This window comes from Microcaecilia unicolor, chromosome 1 (assembly GCF_901765095.1).
Source record: "Microcaecilia unicolor chromosome 1, aMicUni1.1, whole genome shotgun sequence".
Classification (NCBI taxonomy): Eukaryota; Metazoa; Chordata; class Amphibia; order Gymnophiona; family Siphonopidae; genus Microcaecilia; species Microcaecilia unicolor.
The window spans coordinates 688,856,864-688,877,398 of record NC_044031.1 but is presented as its reverse complement, the minus strand read 5'-3'; the positions used below and the strand labels follow the sequence as shown (position 1 = coordinate 688,877,398).

Here is a 20,535-nt window from a genome sequence, read left to right as displayed (position 1 = left end):
AAGAGCACTCTGTGTAAGAATCACTTTTGCATCCTGAATGCAGACATCCATCACTCTGTGTAGCTGGGAAAAATAACGTGAGTGTTTAATTAGTGTAGTGCCCTCTGTGTTAGTCTGCAGAAAACATATTTACAAGGTTGCAACTTATTCAAAATACTTCTGCCCATCCATATTAGGACTAGCAATGTGTGGTCATGTAAACCCAACAGAGAGCTTGGATTAATTCAGTTTCTTTGAGTTCTTTCGTTAATTTTCAGACCTTCACATGATGGTGGGCCAAACTATTTGTAAAAGTATGTACCTGAGAGGTCAACAAAACTGTGGGACTCTGATATAGGCTTAGTACTGTGAGATTCATTGCTTCAGGAATTCAAATTTCTACAAGACTAAGACTTGGAAAATCTTACAAAACATTACTTCTGTCATACATTTAGTTACTAGAATCTTTCAGATAATGAAATTATGATATTCTTGTACTTACAATTATACGGATTTGGCATTCTCCTCTTATGGACATTGAGATTTATTGTTTATTTTGATAGTGTGAACATGGCTTTTATTGATCTTGTAGTGTTAGTGTATCAGAATATATAGGAGCTGAGATGATTTCCCTTTAACTTCCTTGGTGGGATTCTAAGTTCTTAACGTTTTACTGTTCTAACTAACTTTTCTTGGATTATTGTTTGATTTTTGTTCCTTTTTCTTTTCTTGGTTTTTTTTTTCCTTTCGACCTAACTACCACAAGTTCTAACAAACTTGAACAGAAGAAATGCAACAATAAATTGGACTCACTGAGAGAAGTTTTCAACAAAATAATGTGTCAACAATAGCCCATGTTAACTATGCCCTGTATTTTACTGTTAACCTCAGTTCCTCTGTTGTTAGTAACTAGGTCTCATTGCATAAAATAGGTCCTGTGCTAAAATAGCACAGGTCAGTAGTAAAACAACACATCTTAATGGTAGCCCACAATTGGTAGCTATGCCCCACATAAACCAGCATTTAGGGGAAACGTTATCAACATGGGCTCCTGTTAAAATGTGTTATTTGACTGTTAATCCCAGTTATTAGTAACTGAGACTCATTGCATAAAATGAATCCTGTGTATGAGTTAGTTTTAAAATAACACATCTTAATAGTGGCCCACATTGGTAACTACACACCACATTAACTGGCATTTAGGGGGACGTTATCAATGTGGGCTACTGTTAAAGATGTGGGTTTTTTTACTGTTAACCTGAAATGGGACCTATGCTAAAATAGTACAAGATACTAACAAAATAATGTGTCAACAATAGCCCATGTTAACTATGCCCTGTAGTTGCTCACTGTCAGGCTTTTCCAGACAATTTTGTCTTGCTTTCCTTGTAGGCTCATGCATCTACCTGAGATACCCTCATGGTCAACCTTGGATAAGGTTACTTCAAAACAATTTATAATCTGTACTTGATTATAACCATCCCTGGTACCATTCCAAGCTGTGCCAAGCAAAACTCACTAGCTCGGACTCTTCTACAATTAATTCTGTATCTTTGATCCACATGTCAGATACATTTGCACATCACTTCCTAAATAAGGTTCAGGATATCCAGACCTAACTACTATGGATCATCACTGTCCCTGATCTGCCCTTCTTCCTCCTTCCTAGGAGCATTCAGTTCTCCTGCTGGCAGTACTTTGCTGCATGCCTTTAGTATGTTTACACTTGTCAGGCTAGAGAAAATATTGCATGCTATTAGGATCCCTAGTTCCTCAGTGGACTCATTTCCAATATAGCTGGTGAAAAACCCAGCTCTTAATCTCTCCTTGCCTTTCTTTATGATGAACAACAGCTTTTCTTGAGGTCTCTTTGCCCATGCAGGGAAGGAGGCAAGAATTTGTCTCTTAATGAAACCTGGCCTTGATCCTACTAATCTCTTGAACTATTGTCCAGTTTGTTTTTTTTACTTAGCCTTCCTTGGGAAAATCATTAAGAGAGCCATTTCCCTACAATCACTTGACTCTCTGAACAAGGCCAATGAATTTCACCCCAGTCATTCAGTCTTCTGGCCAATTCACAGCATTGAATCAGCCCTTCTCACACTAGTGAATGAGATTGCAGCCTTCTTAATGGAGGAAAGTGATTATCTTGGTAAAGAGTATAGCTTTTGGTCTACTAGATTGGTGGTTCCCAACCCAGTCCTCAGGGCATACCAAGCCAGTCAGGATTTCAGGATATCCACAAGGAATATGCATGATGAAGATTTGCATGCATTGCCTCTTTTGTATGAAAATCCATCTCATGCATATTCATTGTGGATATCCTGAAAATCTGATTGGCTGGGTGTGCCCCGAGGACTAGGTTGAGAACCACTGTACTTTTACTGGTCAGACTTGCTAAAATAGGTATCTCTGGGATGACTCTTCACTGGTTGTATTCCTTTCTTACCCAACATACCTTTCAGGTGGTCTGGGATGGAATATTTCTCTCCCTTATCCCCTGCCTAGTAGAGTTTCATAAGGTTCCATATTAGCACCCACAGACTCTCTCACTCAGCTCACCATCTTAATTCAAAGCTACAAAGTAAACCCTATTCATTACACAGACAACTAGTGATGACTATGAATCCCCAAGAAATGTCTACCTTCCTGAATCTATAAGGTGTCTTGAGGTTGTAGCCCTTTGCTATTTTCTTATAATCTGAAAATCAATCCTTCAGAGTCTGAAACCATCTAGATTCTTGAGAGAAAAGATTTCTCCATCTTGTTCACCATTAGTTAGAGGCATCCCAATCCCACTGAAAGGAACAGATAGCATACTTGGACTTCTCTTTGATAGCCACCTCACTTTCAGGGTCAAGTCTCCAGACTAGTCAAGAAATAAATCTTCCAAATTCAAAAATGAGGGACGAGCTCCTACCCCAAATTGAAAATTGGGATGAATATTTTTATTTATTTATTTATTTGTTTGTTGCATGTGTATCCCACATTTTCCCACCTCTTTGCAGGCTCAATGTGGCTTACAATACATCATGAGTAGTGGAAATACATGAGAAGGTATACATTTAGTAATAACAGAAGGATTTGGGTAACATGCTAATGATAAGACATAATAGTATTTTAACGAGCTAACATAGTAAGAAATATTTAAGAAATGTATAAGAATTATATAAGAAAATATACATTTTATAATAGCAAAAGGATCTTAGGTAACATGATAGTGAAAAACATGATAATAGTTTGGCAAGTAAATATTGTAGAGGCAGATCTGGATATGTGTATAGGAGTTCATATTTGTTGATCATCGTTGTATGTCTTGTTAAAGAGATGAGTCTTCAGTAGAATTCAGAAGTTAGCTAGTTCATAGATCGTTTTTAAGTTGCGCGGCAGCGCATTCCAGAATTGTGTGCTCAGGTAGGAAAAGGTTGACGCATGGGCTAGTTTGTATTTAAGACCTTTACAATTTGGGACGTGAAGATTAAGGAATGTACGGGATGATTTTTTAGCATTCCTGGATGGTAGGTCTATCAGGTCTGACGTATAGGCTGGTGCGTCTCCGTGAATAATTTTATGAGCTAGGGTGCATATTTTGAATGTGATACGTTCTTTGAGTGGGAGCCAATGCAGCTTTTTCCATAAGGGTTTAGCGCTTTCGGATTTTGTATTACCGAATATGATATTTGGGAATGGTTGTCATGTGGTAATGGGAGCAAGGAGCAGATGACCCGTATGTGTTTCCCGATCTGTTTCTTTACCTGAGTGTAATTTCTTGCCTTGCTTACCTTCCCACTGGGTCTGTCTTGCAGTTTTATCGTTCACGTCTCAATCATTCTGTTTGCTCTAACTGCTTTCCTATTCTAAAATACCTTGATGTATCCATGTGAATATTATATTAAATTGTTAAACAATTATGGGACTATATTAGTCCCGTTCTTTAAAGCCTTCATTGACTAGTTGTTTCCACTTGCTTTTAAGGCCAGCTATAATATAGGGCCATAATATTTGGGGGGCTGTTTCTAGCTCAGATGTATTTTCATGCTGTTTGTGGTCTACTAAGGAGGTTCTTTAAGCTGTCCCCTCTCTCTCAAAGGTAAGGTGACGTCTCCTAGAACACAGCCACAAATAAACCTGCCTGACATGGGCTTCAACTCATCTCAACAAGTCCTTTCCTTCTCACATTTTTCACAAAACTAGATTTGGAATGATAGTAACATGCTTTAAAAACGTGGTCTGTACAATTCAGAAAAATTAATTTGTTTGCAAAAGCCTGTCTGGAAGTACCTGATGGTAACTTTCCTTGTTCATTAGATGCTTACAGGCTGTCTTACTTCAATTAATCAGAAAACATTTAACTAAGCTTTTAATTTAGAAAAAAAAATGGTACACTGAAACGTAGAAAAACATAGAAAACTGAAGGCAGATATAGACCATCCAGCTAATTTTCGAAAGTGATCGCCGGCCATCTTCCAACACAAATCAGGAGATGGCCAACGATCTCCTGAAACCGGCCAAATCGGTATAATCGAAAGCCAATTGTGGCCGAGTTCAACTGCTTTTCCGTCGCGGAGCTGGTGAAACATCAAGGGGGCGTGTCGGTAGGGTAGTGAAGGCAGGATGGGGGCGGGACGGGGGCGTGCTCATGAGATGGCCAGCTTCGCCCGATAATGGGAAAAAAAAGCCAGGCTTGAAGAGCATTTCGCCGGCTTTACTTGGTCCCTTTTTTTTCACGACCAAGCTTCAAAAAGGAGCCCCAACTGACCAAATGACCACCGGAGAGAATCGGAGATGACCTCCCCTTACTCCCCCAGTGGTCACCAACCCCCCACCCTCCCACCCAAACAAAAAACGAAAAAAACTTTTTTGCCAGCCTCTATGCCATCCTCAAACGTCATACCCAGCTGCCTGATAGCAGTATGCAAGTCCCTGGAACAGTTTTTAGTGGGTGCAGTGCACTTGAGACAGGTGGACCCAGGCCCATTCCCCCCCACCTGTTACACTTGTGGTGGTAAATGGGAACCCTCCAAAACCCACTGTACCCACATGTAGGTGCCCCCCTTCACCCCTTAGGGCTATGGTAATGGTGTAGAGTTGTAGGGAGTGGGATTTGGGGGGCTAAACAACCAAGGGAAGGGAGCTATGCACCTGGGAGCTATTTTTATTTATTTTTTAAATTTTTCGAAGTGCCCCCTAGGGTGCCCGGTTGGTGTCCTGGCATGTGAGGGGGGCCAGTGCACTACAAATGCTGGCTCCTCCCATGACCAAATGCCTTGGATTTGGCCGGGTTTGAGATCGCCGGCATTATTTTCCATTATGGCCAAAAACCAATGCCGGCCATCTCAAACCCGGCAAACTCTGACATTTGGCCGGGCCCAACCGTATTAGCGAAGAAAAAGATGGCCGGCCATGTTTTTCGAAAATACGGTTGGCTCCACCCGCTTACGGCGCCAGCCTCGGAGATGGCCGGACAGCTATTTGGCCGGTGCCGTTCGATTATGTCCCTCCACATGGCCTATCCAGTCTGCCCATCCATGTCATCTACTATCTTTCTTCTCATCTTAGAGATCCTATGTACTTGTCCCAAGCTTTCTTGAATTCATATGCAGTTTTTGTCTCCACCACCTCCACTAGGAGACCGTTGCATGAATTTATCAACCATTCTGTGAAGTAGTATTTTCTCAGGTTACTTCTGAGTCTGTCCCCTGTCACTTTCATGCGTGATCTACACAATAACTGAAATATGATGAGGTTTTAATTTCTTTATAGGACACAGAGCATGATCTGTAGCGACATTTGTGACTAACTCGATCTCTATTGTGCTTTTGGTATTTTATAAATGATATATGTGTCTGTTATGATAACAGGTTCAACGGTGCTACACTTATTTCTGTTGGAGCCGACTGCAGGACACCAGGAATTAACACATCTCTGTGTTTGTTAAAAGAATTTAACAGCAACAGAAATGAACTTTTATGTCTAGTGCTTTTTGCTTCTAAAGATTGTATGCTCTCTTAACAATATATCTCACACAAAGCAAGGGGAAAAAATGGAACGGGAACAATTCAGAGTTCATATGCTTAGACTGTACCTACTAATTTAATTGCCATTCTGTTGACATTCCGGGGGCACCAGTGATGACAGAAGCGTTTTCTGCTGCATAACATGGTACTTCTCTATTGTCTTGATCACGGCACCACTTTATTTTTGGTTATTTCTGTTCTGAGAAGATTTGCTTCTTTGATCCCGAAGAGCAGACTGCCATTCTGTGTGAAAGCAGCCTAAAAGGAGAACTGTCTTTCTTACAGGCATCTCAGTCTCTGACAGGTAATCGTGTTTTCATAGGCAACATAATGGATTTGTTGTTGGGTTTGAAGGGTGATGTTTAGTCTGCATCTGGCTGTAATAATTGGGATACCTCAAACTTGAGCTCTACTGCAAAGTCACTGATGTCTAGTTCAGTGATATAGTGCCAGCAGCCTCCTGGCAGGTTCTTTTTCATGTGTTTCCATATCATGCTGGCTCCGTGAGTTGCAGTTACTGGTGACTCAGGACCAGTCCTTGCTTTTTACAGAGGTACATAAAATCATCCTAACGGCGCTGCTTCCAAATTGGTTTGACACAGTCTTCTGAGACCTTCAAGGGATAATTTCCTTGACATGGAAATATACTGGTGTTTTTATTGTTCAGAATTGATGGAGACAATGCTTGGTACAGATTCTGTAGTTGTGCTTCCATGTTTCTGCCTGTTACATTGCATAGGAAGAACTGAGACCTAAATACCAGACTATAGTCTCAGTACCATTTATGTCTATTAATACAGGTTGGTAATGTTAATAGGAAGTCTTAAAAAGTACTGTGGGCATAGTAATCTTTTTTTTCATGCATAAAGATGCCTGCTTTATTCATTCAGGAAGAACAAAGACTTAGTAAATGCTGCAGTTGAACGAGAGTTTGCAAAATTATTTAAATGAACCAGAAGACTACAATACTGAATGACATGTAAAATTTAATTAAGATCTGTACACGATGATACACTTCAATAGAGAGAGTGTCTGGCTGTGTAGTCTGGGTTTAACAGAATAGAACTTTTTAACAAAGACAGGTATGTACAAATATCAGGAGATAGGTTTGCATGATGGCACCTTTTATTGAACAAAGATAAAATATTGTTAACAAATTTTTGATTTATGTTACCTTTAGTCAGGCTTAAGGAAGAGTGTGTGGTATGAGAGAAAAGTACTATAGTATAAATTGTATGAAAGGCTATTAGTCAGATTGCTTATGGAAAGTGTGGAGACATATTGCTTTCAGAAACAAAGATAATTTTTCCATGGTACTGAGCATTGGTTAGACCCCTTTTATAGCACTATATGCTGTTTGTTTGCCATTTTACTTGAGCAGCTGGAGGAGGGGTGATGATATGTAGGTATGAAGAACCTATGAAAGGAAGGGGGATTTTTTTTTTTAGTTTATATCGTTTATAATATACATTCAATATAACACTTGACAACTGCAAAAATACTTCTTGCTACAGGGAAATATAAAAACAGAAACACGCACTTCCAAGAAAAAAAACTAAAGGGATAGTGTCACATGATACTCAAGAAAAAAAGGAAGATAAACTATGAAAGGAGGTTTTGTGAAAATGTTAGTAAAAAAAAATCTGTGCAACTACTGTACATTCTGAAAAGTGTAGAATACATTTGTATTTTTATTAGGTGATAAAGTAAAATAATGAGACACTGATGTTTAAGCTAATCAAAAAGAAATTCCTGTATTTAAAAAAAAAAATTTCATAAGGACCTTTAGCATGGAATAGGCTGTTGTGGGGGGAGGTGCTTTTTTTTTTTTTTTAAAGGAAATTTCAGCAAAGTCCTGAATATCACAGATATGAATGGGTAGCTGGTGTACATTCCTGAGCTTTTTATTATAATATTAGTTTACATGTTAAGTGACAAATCCAAATGGCAAGGTAGACGAAGCAATAAAATCCTATATAGATAATGAAGATCATAGTGTCCCCTATAGCAGTGGTTCCCAAATCTGTCCTGAGGGACCCCCAGCCAGTCCGGTTTACAGAATATCTACAATGAATATGAATGAGAGATATTTGCATGCAGAGGAGGCAGAGTATGCACATTTGTCTCATGAATATTCCTTGCGGAGACCCTGAAAACCTGACTGGCTGGTTCGGGAACCACTGCTCTAGAGCTCTGCAGTAGCCTGAATATAGGATAGCAGATAAAGATCGTTCTCTATTTGAGAAGAGATCCTATGTACTGGTTTTGAAATAGACTGTTGCTAGATATCCTAACTGTATGATAAGAGTGTAGGAGTGGCCTAGTGGTTAAGGTGGTGGACTTTGGTCCTGGGGAACTGAGTTCGATTCCCACTTCAGGCACAGGCAGCTCCTTGTGACTCTGGGCAAGTCACTTAACCCTCCATTGCCCCATGTAAGCCGCATTGAGCCTGCCATGAGTGGGAAAGCGCGAGGTACAAATGTAACAAAAAAAAAGGTAGAAAAAAAATAATCCTTTTGTTACAGAAAGTTGCAATGTAACAACCAGATTCAATGCTTAATTTAAGCTCCCCTTCCCCTCCCAGCTCTCTTCCTTTTATCTTTTGAATTTTTGTGAAGCCTGGCCAGTAGCCACTCTTTCATCAGGGATAATAGGAACTTCCAAACATCCGAGGTCTGTTTAGATTGCTCCGATTCCTCTTACCACAAATGAGTTAGTCACAAATGCCAGAAATCTGAAGGTAGTCTATTGATCTGATGCTCAATTTGGTAAATTCTTTTGCTTCCAAGTCATTTATCAGACTATAGGATTTTTTACATTGTAAAAATGAGGAAAGGTATTACTGCAGTATCTGTAGCTGAAATCTATCTCTACAATTAAGAGTGATGTGTAAAGCACAAAACAATGGGTACTCAACAGTGTATATTTAATTTTCTGCTAGTGCTATGGTATTGCTTCGATTTATTTTATCTTATTTATTTATTTTCAGCACTTGATATTGCACAAGTGATCCCTGAGGCGACTATGCAGTTTACAATTTCTATTACTGGTTCTTTGCACTGTCCCTAATGTGCTCACAGTCTAAGTTGTATATCGAACCTGGGGCAATGGAGGGCTAAGTGACTTGCCCAGGGTCACATGGAGCTGCAGAGGGAACTGAACCTGGTCCCCAGGATCTCAACCCACTGCTGACCATTAGGCAGCACCGGGAATTGAACCTGGTTCCCCAGGTCCGCAACCTGCTGTACTAACCATTAGACCACTTCTCTTCTATGCCACTGATTGCTCAGTTTGTTGACTTGCTTAAAGATTTGACAGCACCAGTGCTCTGTTCAGACTAGTAGTCAGGGAGGCACAGTAGATGGTACTTGTTTTGACCCAAAAATTGAACTAGCCAGAAATGGAGTAGGAGATAAATTGAGAGGCCCAATTAGTAATGCTTAGTACGTGTTAATGGAATTAGCATGCACTGGGCTTCTTAACATATTAGCACATGTAAAGCTTTAGTAAAAGAGCCCCTTAATTTGATGACGAGCTGGTTACTTGATGACAAATAGAGTCTATTCTAACAAAAGTCATTTGGTCACTGGGATTCCTTTGGGCAGTGGTTTCCAAACCTGATCATGGAGGCACCCCAGCCAGTCAGATTTTCAGGATATCCATAATGAATGTTTGAGACAGATTTGCATGCACTGGAGAGAGTGCATGCAAATCTCTCTCATGAATATTCATTATGGGTATCCTGAAACTCTGACAAGCTGGGGTGCCTCCATGATCAGGTTTGGGAACTGCTGCCTTAGGGGCTTGATGCTAGGACTGCTGCTTTCCAAATTTTCATTACTGAAGTTGAAGGAAATGGGAGAGTTAGAATATATATTGCACTAAATGAAAAATTATATATAATAGGCAACTGAGACCTGTAGAAGAAGGATAACCAATGGGACACTGTCATACCAGGGTACAAATTATGTTGTAGTGATAGGGTGGATTGAATTGGTGGAGGGGGGGTAGCATTGTATGTTAAATATTCAAATAGACTAAACATTCTGCAGGACACACAACACATCTTAGAATCCCTGTGGACTGAAATTCAATGTGTAAAGGGGAAAAGGATAGTGATAGGAGTGTACTATCATCCACCTAGCCAGAATGAACAGACAGATGTAGAAATGTTATCATAAATTAAGGAGGCTAACAAACTGAGGAATACAATAATAATGGGTGATTTCAATTACCTTAATATTGACTGGGTAAATGTAATATCAGGGCATGGTAGGGAGGTAAAATTCTTTGGCGAAATCAAGGACTACTTTATAGAGCAGCTGGTACAGAAGCCAACAAGAGAAGGAAAAATTCTAGATCTTGTCCTTAGTGGAGTGCATGATCTGGTGCAGGAAGTACTGGTGCTGGGGCCGCTTGATAACAGTGATCATAATATGATCAGATTTGATATCAGCTCTGGAGTAAGTACACACAGGAAATCCAATACGTTAGCATTTGACTTTCAAAAAGGAGACTATGATAAAATGAGAACAACGGTGAAAAAAAAACTTAAAGGAGCAGCTGTGAAGGTCAAAGATTGACATCAAGTATGAATGCTGTTCAAAAATACCATCCTGGAAGCCCACACCAGTTATATTCCATGTATTAAAAAAGGAAGAAGGAAGGCCAAATGACAGCTGGTATGATTAAAAAGTGAGATGAAGGAAACTTATTAGAAAAGAAAATCTTTCAGAAAATGGAAGAAGGATCCACTGAAAATAATAAGAAACAACATAAGGAATGGCAAGTCAAGTGCAAAGCACTGATAAAGAAGGCAAAGAGTCACTTTGAAAAAAAGGATTGCGTTTGAGGCAAAAACACATATTAGAAACTTTTTAGGTATACTAGAAGCAAGAAGCCAGCAAAAGAATCAGTTGGATCGCTAGATGGGTAAATGGGGCACTGAGGGAAGACAAAGCCATAGCGGAGAGATTAAATGAATTTTTGGCTTGGGTCTTCACCGAGGAGGATTTGGGAGAGAGGCTGGTGCCAGAAATGGTATTCAAAACTGATGAGTCAGAGAAACTGAGTGAAATCTCTGAAAACCTGGAAGATGAAATAGGGCAATTTGACAAATTGAAGAGTAGCAAATCACCTGGATCAGATAGTATTCAACCCAGAATCTGATAGAATTGAAAAAAAAACATGCAGAACTTTTGTTAGTAATATGTAATTTATCTTTAAAATCAAGCATGGTACTGGAAGATTAGAGGGTGGCCAATGTAACTCCGATATTTTAAAAAGGTTCCAAAGGTGATCTGGGAAATTATAGACCGGTGAGCCTGACATTGGTGCCGGGCAAAATTGTAGAGACTATTATAAAGAACAAAATTACAGAGCATATTCAAAAGCATGGCTTAATGAGACAAAGCTAACATGGATTTGGTAAAGGGAAGTCTTGCCTCACCAATCTACTACATTTCTTTGAAGGTGTGAACAAGCATGTGGATGAAGGTGAGCCATCATGGTTAAATGGTGATATTGTGTATCTGTATTTGCAAAAGGCATTTGACAAAATACCTCATGAAAGACTCCAGAGGAAATTGGAGAGTCATGGGATAGGAGGTACTGTTCTATTGTGGATTAAAAACTGGTCAAAAGGTAGAAAACAGAGAGTATGGTTATTTCGTCAATGGTTTTCAGAGCTGTGGGTAATGCATTCCATAACTGCGTGCTCAGGTAAGAGAAGGTGGTTGCGTGTATCAGCTTGTATTTTAGTCCTTTACAGCTAGGGAAGTGTAGATTGAGAAATTTACGGGCTGATCTTATGGCATTTCTGGGGGGCAGATCCACGAGGTTCAGCATGTAGATTGGGGCGTCTGCGAGGATTATTTTATGTACAATCGTGCAGATCTTGAATGCAATACATTCCTTGAGTGGGAGCCAGTGCAGTTTCTCTCTCAAGGGCTTTGCGCTTTCATATTTAGTTTTTCCAAATATGAGTCTGGCCGTGGTATTCTGGGCTGTGTGGAGTTTTTTGATAGTCTGTTCTTGCAGCCAGCGTATAGTGCGTTGCAGTAGTCTAGATGACTTATTACCATAGACTGTACCAGGGTACGGAAGATGTCTCTCGGGAAGAAAGGTTTTACTCTTTTGAGTTTCCACATGGAGTGAAACATCTTTTTCGTCATATTCTTTACGTGGGTATCGAGTGTGAGGTTTCGACCAATGGTAACTCCAAGGATTTTCAGATTTTGTGAGACGGGAAGAGAACAGTATGGTGTGGTTATGGTGGAGTAGTTGTTTGTTTTGTGTTGGGAAGTGAGTACAAGACATTGTGTTTTTTCTGCATTGAGTTTTAGCCGGAATGCATCTGCCCAGGAGTGCATGATCTGGAGACTTTGGTTGATTTCATTGGTGATTTCGTTTAGATCATGTTTGAATGGAATATAAATTGTGACATCGTCTGCATATATGTAGGGGTTGAGGTTGTTGTTGGCTAGAAGTCTGGCTAAAGGTATCATCATTAGGTTGAAGAGAGTTGGTGAGAGGGGGGATCCTTGGGGAAATCCACATTCAGGTATCCATGGGGGTGATATGTTCATGTTCGTTGTTACTTGGTAAGCTCTTCTGGTCAGGAATCCTTTGAGCCATTTGAGAACTGTGCCTCCTACTCCGAAGTATGTCGAATTGTAGGAGGAGTATGTTGTTACCAGTTGCAATTGCTTGTTTGAATGAGTTCATTGCGGACACTAGTACAGTTTCGGTGCTATGATTTGACCGAAATTCTGATAGAGACTCGTGCAGAATGGAGTGTTTATTTAGGTATTCAGTGAGTTGTTTCGTCACTATGCCCTCCATGAGTTTGGTTATGAGCAGAATAGATGCTACTGGGCGACAATTGGTTAGGTCCATTGTGCTTTGCTTAGCATCTTTTGGCAGCGGAGTAAGTAGGATGTTTCCTTTATCCGTGGGAAAGAGACCATTTTGAAGCCTGTGATTTACATGATTCGTGAGGTCTTTTTTGAATTGTTTGGGGGCGGATCTTATTAGGCTAGTAGGGCAAATGTCTAGTAATGTGTTCATTATTAGAAACATATAAGATACTTCCCTAAATAGTTGTCCAAAGCACTGTAGATACAATCTGTTTCCATTCTGTTTCTCTGTAACTCTTCCAAGTTTCCTCCAAACACAACTGAAATGTCTTTGTTTTATTTATTTGTTTTAAAAGTTTATATATGGCTTCTCTGGCACTAAATAGAAGCTAGTGTAAACATAAAATTAATAATTAAATGCAATATAACAAAATATAAAAATACAGCACGATAAATAATTCATAACAAATTATTAAAACCTTTAACCAATGCAACGAACCCTAGATATTTCCACTGCCCACTACTACTACTACTACTATTTATCATTTCTATAGCGCTACAAGGCATATGCAGCGCTGTACACCAGACACAAAAAGACAGTCCCTGCTCAAAAGAGCTTACAATCTAGATAAGACAGGCAAACAGACAGAACAATTAAGGGCAAGGGAAAAAATAGGTGAGGATAAAGGACAGGGCAAGTGAGTATTGTTTAGGAGACAAAAGCATTGGTAAAGAGGTGGGCTTTAAGTTTGGACTTGAAAACGGCCAAAGACGGGGCTAGACGCACAGGCTCTGGAAGTCTATTCCAAGCGTGAGGTGCAGCAAGTCAAGAGGAACGGAGTCTAGAATTAGCAGTAGAGGAGAAGGGGATGGATAAGAGAGATTTATGCCTACTGTATGACATCTCCAAAATATACCCTCTACTGACCAAACAAGCCAACAATTACCAATCAGTAATCATAAAATCCATCATTCCAGCCATAAAAGCACATCCCATATTTAATATTGTAGGTCTAAACAGAGTACAAAATAGAATCATCATGGGAAAGAATAAAGCTTTTGCCTTCTTTCAAAACAGCAGAAAATGTTTATTTGCCTCATCTGTAATAGCAGCATGCAAAAAAAGATGCAGGCATCCCATTACAAAGCACAAATACATGTTCTCCAGATTACGGGGAATCCATCGAATGATGTACTGTTATATTTTATCCCTCCTGCACATGACAGCTGGGGAGTATGATACCCTACGTCAGGCAGGCCTGTCCCTCCCGTGAATGCTGAAACGTGGTCTGCAAGTATGTGCATCATTAACAAATGGAATGAAAGAGCACTGCTGAGAGAGACATTTCAGATCATAAGTTGCTGGAGAAGGACTCGGACTGGGTGAGGAGGAGCGCTGCATAAGGACGAGAGTCAGGATTGGATATGCTGTGATGCAGCATCTGGTTTGCAACTGCTGATCTTAGTTTACATTACCAGAGCAGCAGTGCCCCACAGAACGGGCCTGCCACGGTGGTTAATAAAACAAGATGATGAGAAAAGCTGAGTGGAAAAAATGGGAGTTAACTTTGAGAACTTGTTGGAATTATAATAAAGGTTTAGGCTTCTTAATCCATATACTTTAGGACTGGCTAATACCAAAGTATTTTGAAACACACAGTTTACCAGAACTAATCTTTCTTTATAAAAATTACCATGTTTGGTCATTTGAACACTGCTAGGTATGGAAGCATTTTATAAGATGAAATCTTTCAGATCGCATGGTCCCGTTCATACTGATAATCTCAGAAATTGTAACTCACTGTTACTGGGAATGCTTATTTTTAGAGTTCTTTGTTTATTTTGTATCTCATATATATCCTTTGTTTAAATTTATGTGGTGTATAGTAGAGCACAGAGCTGAAGGGTCTGAACTCTGGTCACCTGGGGTAAATCTCCTGAATTTTCCTGTGCTCCAAATTGCTCTTTGAGCTCAGGGGTATTGTAAATGTGTAAATTATGATTACACATGGTGCTAAGATCACTGAATAGTATAATAATGATTTTGGTTAAAGATTTATATTTGTGTTTTTCACAATCTGAAAATCTTAACGCATTTGCACAAAATTTACAACTTACAATGACAGCTATTCATCTGTATCGGATAAAATGTTTGCTAAATAAATAGGGGCCCAGTTTCATTTACAGACAGAGCATGCATGGCGTTTTTGCTACACAGAAGCGCTTTGATGCTTTTTTTTTTTTTCACAAGACATGCTCATGGTCCCTGAACCTGCTTTATGAATGTGGGTATTTTAATTTTTTTTTAACTATATATATATGTGACCACTTACTCAGTGATTCCTGATGCAGGCGATCTTTGCTGAAACACGGGTCTGGGTCAAGTCCATTTGATTACATCTGTGTTCACGTCATTGGATTAGTGTTTGGATTGTTATTGCCAGTGACCCTTTTTATGAGCATTTGTTTACATGAATAAAGAACTAGTTATGTTCTCTGATTTCCTTCTCATTTGTGCACAGGAAGAGCATTGGTCCACCCCCTACTCCCTTTCCTAGTTTATATATCATTTTCCTAGTGTAAAGCATGTGTCACATGCAGAAAATGCGTGGGGTATAAACATGCAGAAATGCACATACCAGCCAGGGCATGTGTCCTTTAATGTGGAGCATGCATAGGCATTCCTGGAGCAGTATTTGGCTGGAGCAGCAAGGCACTTTATAAAATACATGTACCTGCACAGAGTACACGCTCGTGGAGTCCCATTTCATAACGTATGGATGTCCAGGTTGGGACAAGCTCCATTCCCATAGTATTTTAGAAAAGGATCTGCCAATGTAGAGCCTACATGCTGGAGCAGCTGGGCACAGGGCCCCCCCCCCCCCCCCCCACACACACACACACGTGGACCACCCTCACTCCTTACCTTCCTGTGTCATTTTGTTCCTCCCTTGGTCTGTCGTCTCCTGTGTGCTGAAACCCGCATTAACTCAATCATCTGGGTCCTGGCACACAGGAGTAGGAGAGAGACAGACCTGGAAGCAGGCAGAAAGAAATTTTTGATCCCCCCCCCCACCCCACCCCCGCATCCCTGACTTACATATGTAATTCAGCCACATGGGTAAGTTGGTATTTTTCATTCACGTATATAGACCTTCCTGTGTAAACTGAGCCCATATATCATCATTTACACATGCTTGATGTTTTCTTGTATAAATTCCTGGATTTCCACGTGGAAATTGGGAATGTCTTTTAAAATACCCCCCTTTTGTTGCACCTGCTTCAGGAAGATTGTTCTGTGAGCCTGTCTTATAAAGGCACATTAATATTTTTATTGTTGCTCTGTAATAAGAATACCCTCTTTAAGGGTAATTTTCAAAAGCACTTCGAAAAGTAAAGCATGCTTTACCCACAGAAATGGCCTGGAACAAAAATGCCTGCCCAGTACATGAACAGCCTGACAGATGCCAACGAAGCAAAAGAGCTGCAAAGGCCAAAAGATGGACAAAAAGCAGAACAAAAGAACAGAAGCAAAACTGCCGAATCTTTATTTGCCACAACTCTGTGAATGACATAATAAAACAGTTACCCGTGTGCCGTGGGAGAATATACTGCAGATTTGTACTGGAACATATTAGCCTGAAGGAAGCGCAAGCAAATATATGTTCTAGTAAAACCCCTATAAATACAGGTAAAAGTGGGATGTTTGACCACGGAAATACAAATCCTGGAGACAAATATCTTAAAAGCTTCTTTATTGATGAAAGGACTCGACACAACTGTTGTGTTTCCCGAAACACAACAGTTGTGTCGAGTCCTTTCATCAATAAAGAAGCTTTTAAGATATTTGTCTCCAGGATTTGTATTTCCGTGGTCAAACATCCCACTTTTACCTGTATTTGTGTTTCCCCATGGGGAGTTCGAATTCTTCCGCTTGATCGCGGATTTTTTTGAACACATACCAGTAAAACCCCTGACACAGCCCTTAGGAGGGCAAAATGTGGCCATCTCAGGTAACTTTTATATCATTCCAAGAGTTGCAGCAAATAAAGATTGGGCTGTTCTAGTCTATTGGTCTACTTTTTGTCTTTCATATTCTAGCCTTACAGAAAGTGAAAGTGCCTTGGTGCTTTGTAGCTTTTACTACATGAGACGTGGGGTAAGGAATAATATATTGTAGAGGAATATATTCGAGTTATTCCCCAAGTTTTCCACGTCATCACTGTGACCCCTGACGCAGGTGCTAGTCACCGAAACACGGCCCGTGTCGGGTCTTTTTGTCAAGGCTCATTCATTAAAGAACTGTGTTCCATTTTTAAAGGCCCGTGGTGCTGTTTTTTTGTTTGGACTTTAGTTTGTACTTTGTTCCCTCTCTTTTGTTACGTCCTGTATATATGCAAATGTATCCACTGTTAGAAGAGATGTTGTCAAGTGCAAGGTTGTGAAGGCATACTCAAAACTAAAGCATGTGTGCATGTTTTTAATCCAGAAAAGTTCTGTGTCCAAATAGCAGGTATAAATGTAAGTGCATAATTTTGCTGGGGTAATTTTTAAATCTCAAGTGCATGCTTGCTTTTTCTTTGAAAAGTTATGCACTACCTTTTAATTCTGTGTTCCACTTCAGATTCTACAGAAACCGTCTCCAGAACTGAAGCATCAGTTGGCTGGATTCTCTAAGCGAGTGGCTGCAGCCGTCACAGAGCTCATCCAGACAGCAGAGAGCATGAAAGGTGGATTTGCACTTTGAGGTCTTTTTCCTGCTGTCTTACAATAACTGGCGTCAGGATCGTCAAAGTAACTTATCTGATCATTTTCCCACTGACTGAATTTGGAAAGGAACTACCAGCACCAACCATCAATTCGGCACTTGCTGGCCATTAAGACTAATCAGCTAGTTTTATTTATTTACATTTATATCCCATATTATTCCAAGCATTCAGTTCAGTGTGGCTTTCAATTCTGTTAATAACACATTGAAATGAAAACTAGTTTGACAGATGTATGAGAGAAGTATAATGAAAGAGAAATACATCATAGCAAGTTCAAGATTATAATTTCATAGTGGGTAAATAGAGTTTAGGATAAGTGTTGGTAATGGCACTGATAGTCTGGAATTATGACCTTTGACATTGCATCAGCATGCTTTCTTTAAGATGCATTTATAGTCCAGAGCTGTGTGCGCGGTGCGGCTATACAGGGTGAAAAAATTGCCTGCCATCTATTGTTTCCCTGCTTGACCATGGCACAGTAGGTGGGGCACAGTCTCTAGGGGGCATGTTGCACAGGGCACAGTTGTGGCTTGGGATGCTCCTGCACCATCCCTTAATGCCTGTTGGCCCTAAACAAAAGCTGCCCCTCATCTTACCACTTCCCCTATTTCTCTGTAACTTTTTTTGCGGTGTTTGGCTAGTTCATCATCTTCCTTACCTGCACTTTTAGCCCACTTGGAACCTGACCCAGTCCCATATGCTGCTCTGTCTGACAAGGAATCTGATGTTGAGGCTTCATTTGCCGCTGTCAAGGGTTTCTCTCTGCATTGCTGTCAGCTCCTTCCAGCCTGTGCAGTGCTGCCTGCCACTGGGTTGTAGAGCCAAAAATCCAGGCACGGGTCTGTGCAGTGCTGCCTTCCACCAGGCAGTAAGTCTACAACCCAGGAGCAGGTCTGTGCAGTGCTGCCTGCCACTGGACTGTAGAGCTAAAATCCAGGCGCAGGTCTGTGCAGTGCTGCATACCCAGTGAGCTATAGGGCTAAGACCCCAGTGCGGGTCTGTGCACTGCTGCTTGCTCCTAGACTGTAGGACTGAAATCCAGGCACAGATCTGTGTAGTGCTGCCTTCCACCGGGCTGCAAAGCTAAAACCCAGGTGCAGGTCTGTGCAGTAATGTCTGCCACCAGGCTGTAGGGGTAAAACCCAGGCGTGAATCTCTACTGCTGTGTACCACCAAGCTGTAGAGCTGGAGCCCTGCCCCTGCATTTTTTGTCAATGAATTAGTAACTTGGCCAGAATGTGGACAAATCAGTGACTCGTGTAACACCTCTCTTAAGCCAGCCTGCAGTTATTGTTTTTCTTCCATTGGAAACTCTGAGAGCTGCCTCTGTAATACTGCTTGGCCCAGCCCTAATAGACCAAATGCAAAAACAACATTAAACATTTCATGTGCAGCTATAGAAAGAAGCAGTTGTATCTCGCTCTTCGAGTGGCATTTTCAAAGCACTTGAGCTTTGGTTTATGATGTCACCAGCACCACTCGGTTTAATAGAAACTTAGTTTCACTGCGGCTCACCCATTGTCCAATGTTTTATGAGCTCTAATATGTTTAGAATTGCTTCAATTACAGAAATGTACAGACTGCCCACTTCTAACGCAGGCAGATTATGGCACAGTGTTGTGATGTAGTCTTCCTAAACAATAGCTTTTGTTTTTCAGAGGCACCCTAAGTGCTTGAGGCTTTTATTTCAATTAACAATATTTTGTTGAGTAGTTGAAACCGTTCGGCACAAATCAGGCATAACAATGCAATTCTTTCATCAGTTATCTCCCTCCATCTCGTAGAACAAGGTCACCCACCCTCAATCGGAGGGTAAAGCTTCTGTTGAATAGAACAGGCTATATCACCTAGATAGGATTTTATATAGTGCTGGGGAGGAGACGGCTGTCTTGGTACATGTGGGTACTAATGACATAGGAAAATGTGGGAGAGAGGTTCTGGAAGCAAAATTTAGGCTCTTAGGTAGAAAGCTGAAATCCAGATCCTCCAGGGTAGCATTTTCTGAAATGCTACCTGTGCCACGCGCAGGGCCCAAGAGACAGGCAGAGCTCCAGAGTCTCAATGCGTGGATGAGACGATGGTGCAGGGAGGAGGGCTTTAGATTTGTTAGGAACTGGGCAACATTCTGGGGAAGGGGGAGCCTATTCCGAAAGGATGGGCTCCATCTTAACCAGAGTGGGACCAGGCTGCTGGCATCGGCGTTTAAGAAGGAGATAGAGCAGCTTTTAAACTAGAAATGGGGGGAAGGCCGACAGTCGCTCAAAAGAGCATGGTTCGGGATAAGGTATCTTTCAAAGATATCACCATAACAGGGAAGATAGAGTATCCTGATAGTGAGGTTGCAAAAGAGATTGTAGTAGATCGGGTATCTTTAAATAACAATAAAAGTCAGACAAAAGATTGCCAATTAATACTGTCAAGTACTAAGCATGATGTACTTAGGAACAACAAACATAGTTTGAAATGTCTATATGCGAATGCCAGGAGCCTAAGAAATAAGATGGGGGAGTTGGAATATATTGCACTAAATGAAAAATTAGATATAATAGGCATCTCTGAGACCTGGTGGAAGGAGGATAACCAGTGGGACACTGTCATACCGGGGTACAAATTATATCGTAGTGATAGGGTGAATCGGATTGGTGGAGGGGTAGCATTGTATATTAACGAGAGCCTTGAATCAAATAGATTGAAAATTCTGCAGGAAACAAAACACTCCTTGGAATCACTGTGGATTGAAATTCCATGTGCAAAGGGGAAAAGGATAGTGATAGGAGTGTACTACCGTCCGCCTGGCCAGGACGAACAGACGGATGCGGAAATGTTAAAGGAAATCAGGGACGCAAACAAACTGGGCAACACAATAATAATGGGGGATTTCAATTACCCACATATAGACTGGGTTAATGTAAC

The 20,535-nt window shown here is 40.7% G+C and overlaps 1 protein-coding gene across 1 annotated transcript in view; it reads left to right on the top strand.

The window, feature by feature from the left end:
- Positions 1–20,535, top strand: part of TLN2 (talin 2) — a 523,010-nt gene that overhangs the window by 454,760 nt on the left and 47,715 nt on the right. Inside the window, 1 exon segment of the mRNA XM_030188409.1 lies at positions 17,478–17,583. Within this exon segment, the coding sequence (XP_030044269.1) occupies positions 17,478–17,583 (106 nt within the window).